The sequence below is a fragment of the Citrus sinensis genome, chromosome 7 (genome assembly GCF_022201045.2).
Source record: "Citrus sinensis cultivar Valencia sweet orange chromosome 7, DVS_A1.0, whole genome shotgun sequence".
Classification (NCBI taxonomy): domain Eukaryota; kingdom Viridiplantae; phylum Streptophyta; class Magnoliopsida; order Sapindales; family Rutaceae; genus Citrus; species Citrus sinensis.
The window spans coordinates 19954926-19968740 of NC_068562.1; the positions used below are offsets into that span (position 1 = coordinate 19954926).

Sequence of the window (13815 nt, forward strand, 5' to 3'; positions counted from 1 at the left end):
ATTAATGACAATAATTGAATAAAAGTATAAGCATTATCTTCAGCCTAAAGAAAATCACACTCGCTCAGTTCAATAAAATCCTGTAAAATGATCAATCATCAGAGCTACATTAATCAAGCCACTTTTAAGAATGATACATCAAACCCCAAAATCTCCGATTAAGAGTGACTCTCTCAAAAGAAGATATACCCCAAATTAATTTGTCACTCTAAAAAAAATGTTAAATTTGAGAGAATAATAAAATAATATCACACGCTCTCACCAAGATGAAAAAATAATGCCCACAGCTTAGAAATAAAATGATCTCAAATCCAATGAATTACTAACAAAATTTATTTTTATTTTTATGCATCACCACATCTTTTAGTCCATATTACCAGCTTTTGCTTCAAACTATAGTTCCCAAAAATCGAGAATGACTTTTATTAGGACGTAACGTAGGCTAGGGTTATGGCTAACAAAAACAAGGTAATAGGGAAATAAAAAATATATGTTTGAAAAATAGGGGACTTTTTGGAGATTATAAGGTGCTTTTTTTTTCTTTTTGCTTGGATTTTTTTTCTTTTTTATTAATTGATATATACATATCATCTTTCTTTTTTTTCTTTTTTTATAGCACCATTATTAGGAATACATAATCATCCCTATTTTTAAACATAATTGGGTGATGAAAAACATAAACATAAGGTGATACTCCTCATTGGAGTAGGAAAATATGATAGGTTACCAACGAAAAGGTTTTTTTTTTTTAAAAAAAAGACTCAAAGGGGTTAACTATGGATTCTTTATAATAGGGTTGGCTAGAAAGGCTCATACGGATCAAAGATGGCCTTCTGTCATCTTTTAGGGTTCTATATAATCTTTCATATCCACTAGTTCAATGGACTTTTAGAATCAGCTGCACAAACTTTTTTTTTTAAATATTGAGATCTTGTACAATAAATTGTGAAGCTGTATAGGCAAACAAGGTTACTCTCCAAGGATAATAGGCTCAAAACCTCGCTTGGTCTTTTCATAACATGTACATTCCTCTAAATGGCTCAATCAATTTCACTCATCCAATTTCTCAATTTGTGTTTCAACATGCAAAAGGAAAAACATAGTGTAACATAACTCAAGGCCAAAGATAATACAAATACCAAAATTTGAAAATCGTCATGTTATCCAATGTTAAAAGATCACACCGAAAAAGAAAACTCTTTTTTCTTTTAAAGAAACACTAAAAGAAATTGGGACTGATTGCAGAAACTTGAGGGAGATGATTAAGAGAAAAAGAGAAAAAGACCGAAAACAAAAGGTTAGAAACATTTTTTTTATTTTTTATTTTTTTTGGAAGAAAACACAAAAATTAAGATGATGCGTTTCTAGAGACACTACATTCTATATTCTGCCATCTTCGACTCAAATTTTTATCCAAAGTTAGTCTTTACAATAAAATTAGTAAAAACATCACTAGGACTGAGACATTCCACAATTATCAACTATTTTCTTCCCCCAACTTGAAGGAGACATTGTCCTCAATGTCTAAAGAAAGGAGTAGAGTTTAGAAGATATCACCTGGCCACTGCTGGAAATATTTACAGGCGGAGAGTTAAATCTAATTTACACTTTTATTAGAGTTACTGCCATCATCATCAGTTGCCCAATCCAACGCCAAAGTCATGGGATCTAGCTCTGGTTTGTAAGCTTGCAAAAGATCAAGTAACTCATTAGCAGTAGGAGCACAAATGAAGAGTTTTTTCGCTGAGGATGGAATAAAATAATTTTTTATTGCATGATTAAGAAATGTTTTTAAGTCATCATAAAAGTTATTAACATTTAACAAACTGATGAGTTTTTGATGGATATTCAAATGGGCCCAAGAAGCAAATGTAATTAGCGCTCCCAAAGTTGCAAGGTCTCCTGGCAAGAAAATAAAAGCGTCAGCATGATTCAACATTTCAGATATTCTTTCTTGCATACCTGAGACAACTAACTCTTCTCCAGTTGGTGGGTCTGGTAGACATCCTAAAAGTTTTAAGGCTTTTGGAATGATGCCTAGCACTTGACTTCCTCGAACGAAAGCAGCTTCAGAGACAAGCTTTGATAACCCTCGGTCACCTCCTCCATATACAAGATGTAGTTTCCTCTTTGCTATAGCGCGAACAAGATCTACGACTGCCTGAATGAACTCCTTATACTTTCCATAGCGAAATCCAGAAAGCACACAAATGTTTTTAAGTTGACTGCTTGAAGTTGCTGCCATTAGAGCAATTCTAAAAAGAAACAATTTGTGAGTGCTTAAAAAGAAGTTCCTATTTAAGGATCTTGGTGACGGACATAATGATATACATCTATAAATGGGGTGTTGTGTTTGTCAAATGACGCGTGAAGCTTTTACCTTAATAATTCAAAGGCAAATAGTGAAAAGAAAAAGAAAACAGTAATTAGATAAAATAAAGAAAAAAAGCACACACAATAATAATAATAATGAAAAAGATAAAAGAACAGTAAAATAAAAGGATATTTACTGGTAGTTGTGATTGTGGCTCACATCTTCCTCTAGTTTTACGTCCAGTAACGACTTGAACACCCTCTATAGGTCGAGGATAGGCTTCCCATCTATTTTTCTTATAAACTGGCAAACAGGGTTTTTTAGAGTCAGATTCCCAAGACTAAACTGTGCACTTTCCTTTTGGAACAGCTTCCACAAATTTTGAATTTCACGTTGAACATATCCGCTCGGATGCGTCTCAAGAGATCGTAAGATATCATCCAATGATTCTTTACTCATGCCATCCTTAATGAATTTGATTTTATCTTCACGATTTACAGAAACCATTCCTAAAAGCTTTACAACGTGGATTTTTGCAAGCAAGTCTTAGACAGTGAGAACATTCAGAGCCAAGTCGCTTAGCTCTTCTTTTCTTAGCAAATGTACTTTTACCAAAACCAGGCATGTAGGAAATGAATGGATCAGAAAACTCACCTGCCAATCAAACCTTTGTTTCAATTAACCAGCGAATGTCAAAAGGAATCCCATTGATCATTAACAAACGCAGTCGTTCACAACGAGCTTTGTAAATCTTCTTAAGATCATTTTAAGGGAGAGAAGGAAAATGTTGATGCAAATTTTGTTGTATTTCTTCCATGCTCGACATTGAGGTTTCAGTTATTATGGGAAACTGAGAATACCGACTTAAACAATCATGGAGTACCGTTATCCGCCATTTATACGGGAGAGTGAATCAAAACAAAATGAATCAAATCTGCAAAATCAAATCAAAAGTGAAAAAGAATAATAAAAACACACAAGGAATATAACTCACCTTCGTCCTTTTATTGAATCCAGTTCCAATTGCAAATTATAAATACCATCCTCTATTTCCTTTAGTTGTCTTTCTAGATCTTTCACGTAAGATACTAATGCTGGTGATTGCAGATCCCAAATGGGATGTAATTTACAAAATCGGAGTAATTTCCTCAGGTGAAATTTTACATGAAAAAGTGTTTTAAAATGATCGAAAAAGAAATTTTTCATGGAGGTACTCATGACAAGTATAAAAATTTGGTGAGCTAAATCACAATTGTCAAACAACACACAATTAAAACAATGCAATGCACTCCATTCAAGACATAGGGAAAAGGAAAAAGAAAAAAAATCAAATAATTCAAACGATAAAGTAACAGTAAATCAAATTCACAAAACGTTAAAATGAAAAGGCTTAATCAAAATTTTGGTGGGTCACTCAAATGGATTTCGGTATCTGCTTCATGTGGTTGGTATTCCAGATATGGTTTCAATCTTTGGCCATTAACTTTAAATGTGACACCATCCTTTGGATTCTCAATTTCTACGGCTCCATATGGATAGACATATTTTACAACAAATGGACCATTCCACTTTGACTTTAACTTCCCTAGAAATAAATGAAGACGAGAATTATAAAGCAACATTGTTTGACCAATTTCAAATGTTTTCCGAAAAATTCTTGTCATGAAAAAGTTTGGTTCTTGTCTTAATAATTCTAGAATTCTCATACGCATCATTCCTTAATTTCTCAAGTTCATTTATTTGCAATTTACGCACATTGCCAACATCATCAAGATTTGAATTAAAAGCTTTAATGGCCCAAAATGATTTATGTTCAAGTTCTACTGGTAAGTGGCAAGATTTTCCATAAACAAGCCGATAGGGTGACATTCCTAAAGATGTTTTAAAAGCAGTACGATATGTCCAAAGTGCATCAATCAGTCGAAGAGACCAATCTTTACGGTTTGGATTAACTGTCTTTTCTAAAATTTGTTTTATCTCCCTATTTGCTAATTCAACTTGACCACTTGTTTGAGGGTGATAAGGGGTAGCAACCTTATGTGTAATTCCATATTTCTTCATTAAAGACTCAAATGGCTTATTACAAAAATGCTTACCTCCATCACTGATAATAGCTCAAGGTATTCCAAATCTACTCAAAATATTTTCTTTTAAAAAGCGGATCACAATCTTATGATCATTGTACCAACAAGAAATCGCCTCGATCCATTTTGAAACATAATCAATAGCAACTAAAATATATACAAATCCAAATGATGATGGAAAAGGGCCCATAAAATCAATTCCCCAACAATCAAATATTTCAATGACAAGGATGGGGTTTAAAGGCATCATGTTCCGCTTTGAAATAGACCCTATCATTTGACAATTTTTACACATTTTACAGAATGCATGTGAATCTTTAAATAATGTAGGCCAATAAAATCCATACTGTAATATTTTTGCAGCTGTCTTTTTTGAAGAAAAAGGGTCACCGCATGCTTCAGAATGACAAAATTGAATGACCCTACTTACCTTGTCGTCTGGTATGCATCTTCGAAAAATTTGATCGGAGCAGTACTTGAACAAGTATGGTTCATCCCAATAAAAGTTTTTTACTTATGTTAAGAATTTCTTCTTATCTTGGGAACTCCAATCACGTGGCATTTCACATGTTGCAAGATAATTAACAATATTAGCATACCAAGGCATTTTATTTATAGAAAACAAAAATTCATCAGGGAAAAAATCATTAATGGGTGTTGTTTCAATTGAAGACTCATTTGTAAGTCTTGAAAGATGATTTGCAACAACATTTTTAGCGCCCTTTTTGTCCTTGATTGTCAAATTAAATTCTTGAAGTAGCAAAATCCATCGTATTAACCTTGGTTTGGCATCCTGTTTTGACATTAAATATCTCACAACAGCATGATCAGAATAAACAACAGTAGATGAACCAATTAAATACGAACGAAATTTATCCAATGTAAATATTACAGCAAGTAGTTCTTTCTCAGTTGTATTGTAATTCATTTAAGCACTATTCAAAGTTCTACTTGCATAAAAGATGACAAAAAGGGCTTACCTTCTTTTCTTTGACCCAGAACAGTGCCAACGGCATAATCACTAGCATCACACATTAGCTCAAAAGGCAAAGACCAATCAGGGGGTTGCTTTATTGGGGCTGATGTCAAAAGAGTAGTTATTTTTTAAAAAGCTTGTTGACAATCATTAGTCTATTCAAATTGTGTGTCTTTTATTAGGAGGTTACAAATTGGTCTAGATAAGGCACTAAAGTCTTTTATAAACCTCCTATAAAATCCTGCATGTCCTAAAAAAGAACGAACTTCTCTAATTGTCTTTGGTGAGGGTAATTTCGAAATGACTTCAACTTTGGCTTTATCAACTTCGATTCCTTTTGAAGACACAATATGGCCTAAGATAATTCCAGAAGTGGTCATGAAATGACATTTTTCCCAATTTAAAACTAGTCCTTTTTCTGTGCACCTTTTCAAAACATTTTCTAGATTATCAAGACATGTATCAAAAAAATTACCAAATACAGTTAAATATCCATAAAAACCTCTAGACAATTTTCAACCATGTCACTAAAAATGCTTAGCATGCACCTTTGAAATGTTGTAGGAGCATTACAAAGTCCAAAGGGCATTCTCTTAAATGCAAATGTTCCAAATGGGCATGTGAATGTAGTCTTTTCTTGGTCTTCTAAGGCTATAGGGATTTGATAATAACTAGAGTAGCCATCAAGAAAGCAGTAGTAGGGATGTCCAGCTACTCTTTCGAGAATTTGGTCTAGAAATGGAAGGGGAAAATGATCTTTTCTAGTGGCATCATTTAATTTTCTGTAATCAATGCACATGCGCCAACTAGATGGAATTCGTGTTGGGATTGGTTCACATTTTTTATTTTTTACAACAGTTATTCCAGATTTCTTTGGTACTACTTGAGTTAGACTTACCCATTTACTATCAGAGATAGGGTAGATAATTCTTACATCTAGTAGTTTAAAGACCTCATTCTTTACCACTTCTTTCATATAAGGGTTTAGTCTTTTTTGTGGTTGACGGGTTGTTTTGGCATTTTCCTCTAAGTGTATTCGATGTGTGCAAATTAAAGGATTAATGCCTTTTATGTCTTTTAAGGTCCAACCAAATACAGTTTTATGCCTTTTCAGTATAGATAACAATTTACCTTCTTGATCATACATGAGTTGAGAAGAAATTACCACCGGATATGTCTGCTACTCTCCAAGATAAGCATACTTCAATTTTTCTGGTAAGGGCTTTAATTCGAGCTCTGGTGCTTCCTCTTCGTTTGGTTCTTCAGGTTGCACCGTATCTTCAAAGTTCGATTCGTCATCGTCGCCTATAGGTACCTGCATAGAATCAAGTGTAGGGCATGTGTTAGCAGTATCACAATCTAATTCTTTACTTGATTAAAAAGAACCAGCAAAATAAATTTCAGCAGAGTTTGTAAAATTCTCATCCTGAATGTGTTCCTCAATGATTGGCTCGATGAGATCAATTTCCTCATTCTCATTATCATCATCTTCTTGGTGGTAAGGTTGTTTACACATGTTGAACACATTGAGTTCCAGTGTCATGCTGCCAAAAGATAAATTCATTAACCCATTCCTGCAATTTATGAAAGCATTAGCAGTAGCTAAAAATGGTCGACCCAAAATAACAGAAATTTATTTGCATTTATTAGCAATTGGTTCCGTTTCCAGAACAATAAAATCCACAGGATATATCAATTTATCGACCTTGACTAATACATCTTCAATTATTCCTTTTGGAACCTTAATCGATCTATCAGCAAGTAAAAGGTGGTAGAAGTTGGTTTAAACTCACCGAGATTGAGTTGTTGGTACACTGAGTAAGGAAGCAAATTAACACTGGCACCAAGATCAAGTAAAGCATGTCCAATTTTATAATCCCCAATAGTTCAAGAAATAGTTGGACAACCAGGATCCTTGTATTTCAAAGCACTATTGGTTGAGAGAATAGAACTTACCTGTTCTGCTAGAAAAGCTCTCTTTTGCACCTTATGTTTCCTTCTCACCGTGCACAGATCTTTCAGAAATTTAGCATAAGAAAGCACCTGTTTAATGACATCCAGCAGAGGAATGTTGACCTTAACTTGTTTAACAACTTCATAAATTTCAGTACTGTGGTTTGATTTCTTTGGCTTGATTAGTGCTTGAGGAAATGGGGGTACAGTGCTTGAGGAAATGGGGGTACATGAAGAGAGTTGGTTATTTCTTCATGGGTTAAAGGTTCGACAGACTCTTCCCTATTTTCTGAAATTGAATCTTTACTAGTTTCACGAGGGTCCACAATGTGTTTTTCGACCACTTTACCACCACGAAGGGTTATAACCGATTTGACTTGACTCATATTTTGGTTTCCTAAATTTCCCATTTGAGGATGTTGTTGACTCTTGGGGTTTAGTTCAGGTTGAGCAGGAAACTTTCCTTTTTCATGTATGGTCAGAGCAGATGTAAGTTTGGAGATAGTTTCTGTCAAATTGGTTAAGGTTTGCATCGTTTGGTTATTGATCGACTCTTGTTTTTCAATAAACGAATGCAATGTGTCTTCCAGAGTTTTTCTTGGTGGTGGGACATATGGTGGGTAACTCTGGGAGTTTTGAAAATTTTGACGTGGAGGAACTGATTGTGAAGGTTGTGCATAATTGTCATTTCTCCAACTGAAATTTGGGTGGTTTCTCCAACCAGAGTTGTAAGTTTGAGAGTATGGATTTGGATTTGGCCTTTTGAAATTGTCAACGACATTTACTTGTTCATGCAAGCTTTCTCTCAGAGCTGGCAAAGTTGGACAGTCCTGCGTAGAATGGTCAGTAGAATCGCAAACATAACATGAAATATTTTGAACAGGTTTTACATGATCATTCTTTTTCGACTCTAATGCTTCGACTTTTCTAGCTAATGATGCAAAATTTGGCTTGAAAATCATGGTCTTCCCTAAGGTTATGCATGCCTCCACCAGATCCCAGTGTTGTGCATTTTCTGCTATATAGTCAAGATAGTCTAATGCATCTTCAGGACTTTTATCCCTAAACTCACCATTACACATCATTTCAATGACTTGTCTACCTTGGGATGTTAATCCCTCGTAGAAATAAGACACTAATCTCCATGTTTCAAAACCATGATGTGGGCAAATGTTAAGTAGTTCTTTAAACCTATCCCAACATTGGTAGAGAGTTTCTCCTGGTTTTTGAGTGAAAGTGGTGATTTGTCTTTTGAAAGAATTTGTTCTGTGGGGTGGGAAGAATGTTTTCAAAAATTGTGCTTGCATTTCATCCCAAGTTCTGATGGATTCTAACCTAAGATTTTGTAGCCAAGTTTTAGTTTTATCCTTAAGTGAGAAAGGAAAAAACTTAAGCCTGATTATATTCATGCTACAATTTTGATCAGTACATGTGTTACAGACTTCCTCAAATTCCCGTAAATGTAAATATAAATTTTCAGACTCAAAACCATGAAAAGTATGAAGAAGTTGAATGATACCAGGTTTGAAATTAAAACGTGATGCATCAAGAGGGAAAACTATGCATGATAGTGACCCTGTTCTAGTAGGATGCATGAAGTCTCTAAGAGTCCTAGGTTGTTCATAAAGATTTTGCAAGACTTGGTCATTTTTGTGCTCCGAAAAATTTTCAACTCCTATGTCAGCCATATTTAAGGGTGGTGAAGGTGATTTTCTAATTAATCTACCACTATTTGTACGAGACCAACGACTCATGCAACGCTAATGATGTGTGCTAAACTAATGATGCAAAAACACTAAATGAAAATTGCAGAAAAAATAAACTGAAAATTAAATAAGAAAAAAATGCGAAATAAAAATAAATAAACTGAAAAATAAATGAATAAATTAGGCAGTGAAACCAGCCATTAAATGAAACAGTTTAGGCGGTATTTTAAAACCAGCCATATAATAAAACATAAAATTAAATAAATTAATGCACAAAAATAAATAAACTGAAATTAAAATGCTAGGCGGTAGAACCGACCATTTAAACAAAAATACATAAATTAACAAAATTTAAATAACAGTCAGGCGGTAGAACCGACCATTTAAAATAAATGCGGAAAGTAAATTGTAGAAATTTAAAGAAATAAATTTGATTTGGGGACTGATTTGCAAAGGTTTTTGGGCTAAGATGAAGTTTCTCATAAATTTTATGGATAATGTTAAGGTTTGAAAAGAAGAGGGGTGCTAACTGAAGTTTTACAAAAAGAGAATAAAATAGAATAACGGAAAGATGGTAAAGACAAAACAAAAAAAATAAAATAAAGTAAAGACAAACTAACATCAAATTTAGAAAATTCCCCGGCAATGGCGCCAAAAACTTGGTACGACTCAAAAGTGTATTACTCTCAAGTATAAGAGTGTCTAGTTATAATATAAACCGGTGAGACCAGGGTCGAACCACATGGAGTTTTAAATCTAGTAAAACTAAGAAAATTAATTGTGGGGAAAAGAAATTATTTGAAATCAATTTATAACAGATATAGCATGACCCAAAACAATTCTGAAAGTAACAATGTAGTGACATTGTAACGACCCACCCCGACCTCCACAGGGCGTATCTTACTGATAGATGCTTAAAAATAAAATAATAATAATAATCCTTTTACAATCCATAAAAGTTATATCCTTGAAAATACAAATATATAACGCAAACTGCAGCGGAAGAATTTAAAATTCATGCCAGACCATCTAATTCCTCCATTCAAGTCCTTCTCGACGCTTATCACGAATCAATCCTTATTTACGGAAACTGAATCACAATAAACTATAATGAGTACGAAACTCAGTAAGTAAACCAGTTTTGCATATACGAAAATACATACATTCATATATATAGTGCAAATGAATGACGTGCCATGGTATTCGAAAACATCGTAAAACAAATCATTGAAATCTCATTCTGTCTTTCTCAAACTTTTACATTCTCTTTCAAACCACTTACTTGAGCTACCTTCATTCGATTACCGCTTAGTTGGACACTCCCTTAACTTTCATACTCTTTAGGCTTCTCGCCAATGCGTCCTTCGCCCACTTATCTCATAACTATATAAACATCTAGAGTGTCCTCCACTAAGCCAGTAACAAATTCAAGGATCCAAGCCAAAACTGTAAAACAATCTTTCTTTCCACACATTCCGTTTGCTAAAATCAACTTTCTCATTTTACAGAAAACATAATGCATTTTCGTGCTCATGCCAATGAAATATTCACACATACGTATGCCCATGTCCATAAACACACATAACAACACAGCATATCAACACATCGTATAAACACATGGGCAGAGCATATAAATCAATATCCGTACATATATAAAAATAAGCTTTCCAAACATGTCAAACATATATATTGTTTATTGTGATTCGTTTGAAAATCTAGTTTACTTACCTCTTGGTATCCTCGAGTAACAAATGCACATCGATATCATCGGCCTAAAAATAAATAAAAAATACTCTCATAAGAATAAAATTAAACCATAATCATAAACTCCAGTATTCTCAAATTCCTTAATATAATCACATTCCATAGTTAACCTTAAATAATCTTAATTTAAATAATAAATCATCAAAATACTCATAATTCTTGAAATTACGAAATTACCCTCAAATATCAAAATTACCAAAATGCCCTTGAATTCAATATTACCAAAATACCCTCAAATATAAAAATTACCAAATTAACCTCAAAATCATAAATTACCAACTTTATCCTAAATTTCAGCAATTACTAAAATACCCACAAAATCTAAAATTACAAAATTGCCCTTAGACTGTGAAATTACCGAAATACCCTTGTCGGTCAACGGTCACCGAAATTCAACCGACGGCGACGGAAACTGAAAGTTCAAGCCACGCTGAGTCCAATTGTGGCGGTTGTTGTGCAAATTTTGTTGAACTCGCAAGCGTACGAATCTATTGTAGTATAGACTAATGGTGACGAGTGTCGATCCCACGAGGAGGTGGATTTTAATTGTGTATAGAATTAATTTTGTAAATGAGTGGTTGGATTTTGTGGTGAAGGTGACTGAGATTATCCTAAAATTGGAATTGAAATGGCAAGAATAAATTCTAATATTAGAATTGAAATGACGAGAATAAATTGAAGTAAAGATCTATTAAATTGACGTACTTGGGTATCTGGATCCGTATCAACATGCACCATGGGCTAAATATTCCTTATTAATACCAATTACATCATGAAGGGGGAATCCACACCTCATGAACCACACTCTAATCAATATGGTGCTAAGGGCTTATCGTGCCAATAATAATAACCTTATACTAGGGGGCCGGTGAAACCAAGGCGGTATTAGACAAGATTAGTATTATTTGTCGACGAGAAGTCAAAACATCCACAAAAATTAGAGGGGAAGAGAAAGTAAATTTACCAAATAAAGCCCATGACACATGTTGAGACTTCACCTTCAACCCAAGCTTGAAAGAAAATTAGCCACTCATAATTGAACTAGGGGCAAAATGAGAATTTATTACAATACATAGAAAATACAAGATGGAGAAGGAATTACAAAAAATGGATCCCAAAAATGGATTCAGAGCTATCAAATTAGGAGGGGGGAGGCCTCCTTTTTATAGATACATGGAGTAAATCATGGCCATCGGATTAAAAACAGTTTGGACACTCAGGATTGCGCCACGTCAACAGTACGCGGTTTGACCACGCGGATGAACAGTAACACGATTTGACCCGGGTGAACAGTGATGCGGTTTGGTTGAAAATAATCCTGTGTGATGCATGTACCGTACGCTAGATTTTTCGTCCACTGATATGCTGCCACATCACCATCAACAGTACATAAGAATTTTAGCCCAACAGGATCGTGACACCTCATCAGTCAATGCCACATCATCGGTCAATGCCACGTCATCGTCGCTCTATGTGAACAGTGTCGTGAACAGTAACGTATATAATACTGTACACGTGAATAGTACCGTACATGTGAACAGTGCCATTTTTCTTTTTATGCTCCTCCTAAGGTTTTCAACCGTCCTGAGTTCAAAAGTGATGTCCGTTTTGCCATCTGATCTCTTGTTTATTGTGAAATGACTATGATGCCCATAAAATACATAAAATACTTAATTAAAATCAAACACACATAATTAAATTGCAAGAAGCTTAAATACATAAAAGTAAGGGTTGTTAGTAAAACTTGAAATGTAAAATGATGATTTTCTCCTTTATAAATATGCATTTTCTAACACTCAACACACCCCCCAACCAGCTTATTGCTAGTCCCTAGCAAATAAAGAGAAAATAAAATTCAAATTCAAAATAATTTTTTTTATTATTATTTTTTAGAAACACTCGTGTTTATTCAATCAGATTAATGATAGCAATCAAATAAAAGTATAAGCATTATCTCCAATCTAAAGCAACATCACACCCACATCAACCATCCACATGAATCAGCCCAGTAGACTTTGTTATAGCTACTTTCAAGAATGACATGTCAAACCCCAAAATCTCACTGGAAGTAGTGACAGTCTCACAAAGAAATTAAAACCAATAAAGATAGTCACTCCAATGAATGGTAATTGAGAAAGAAAATAATAAAGAAGTGATATCACATGCTCTCACCAAGATGAAATAAATATGCCCTCAACTTAGAAATAATACGATCTCAAGTCAAACAAAAATGCTAGTCAACCCAATTTATTTTTTTATTTATTTATTATTTTTTTTATGCACCACTATATCTTTTTAGCGCATATAACTAGCTTCTACTTCAAACTATAGTTCCCTAAAATCAAGAAGGACTTTTATTAGGACGTAACGTAGGCTAGGGATATGGCTAACAAAGAAAAGAAATAAGGAAAACAAAGTGTATGTTTGAGAAAAATGTAGAGATTTTTTTTTTTGGAAGTTGCAAGGTGGATTTCACCTATTATTGTTATTTTTATTCTTTTGAAAAAACAACTTTTGTTTTGTTTTTTTTTTTGCTTTTATTTGGCATAACTTCACTGAACAACATAATTATTTACATTTTCTCAAACATAAATAGGTGATGGAACTTATAAGACATCGGGTAATACTCCAAATCGGAGTGGGTCAAGATGATAAGTTGACAAATAAAAAGTTTTTTTTTTAAAGGCTCAAAAGGGTTAACTATGGATATTTAATAAAAGGGATGGCTAGAAAGGCTCAAACGGATCAAAGATGGCCTTTCCATCGTCTTTTAGGGCTCTAAATAATCATCTATATCTACTAGTTAGACGGGCCTCCCAATGTAGCAACACACTTTTTTTTTAATTTTACCATTTTTTTAAGGGTTAACTCAAAAGAAATCTAGAGATCGTGTATAAAATAATAAACTGCTAAGCTATATAAAGAATGGGCAAAATGGTTACTCTCCAAGAAAAATAATAGGCTCAAAAACTCACTTGACACTTATTATGACATGTTCATTCCTTCAAGCAACTCATA

The 13815-nt window shown here is 33.9% G+C and overlaps 1 protein-coding gene, 1 long non-coding RNA gene and 1 other non-coding gene across 3 annotated transcripts; 1 reads left to right on the forward strand and 2 right to left on the reverse strand.

The window, feature by feature from the left end:
* Positions 1 to 1597: 1597 nt before the first annotated feature.
* LOC107174862 (cytokinin riboside 5'-monophosphate phosphoribohydrolase LOG7-like) lies at positions 1598 to 2245 on the reverse strand. Its single transcript, XM_052431362.1, has 3 exons — positions 1963 to 2245; positions 1828 to 1902; positions 1598 to 1743 (listed from the first exon to the last, which is right to left on the reverse strand). The coding sequence occupies exons 1-3, from the start codon at positions 2243 to 2245 to the stop codon at positions 1598 to 1600; spliced, it is 504 nt and encodes a 167-aa protein (XP_052287322.1).
* A 6234-nt stretch (positions 2246 to 8479) lies between these two features.
* Positions 8480 to 8588, forward strand: LOC127898991 (small nucleolar RNA R71). Its single transcript, XR_008050759.1, has one exon. It is a non-coding gene; the product is annotated as a small nucleolar RNA R71 (small nucleolar RNA).
* Positions 8589 to 10181: 1593 nt separating this feature from the next.
* LOC127903824 (uncharacterized) lies at positions 10182 to 11201 on the reverse strand. Its single transcript, XR_008056691.1, has 2 exons — positions 11156 to 11201; positions 10182 to 10805 (listed from the first exon to the last, which is right to left on the reverse strand). It is a non-coding gene; the product is annotated as an uncharacterized LOC127903824 (long non-coding RNA).
* Between the last annotated feature and the right edge of the window lie 2614 nt (positions 11202 to 13815).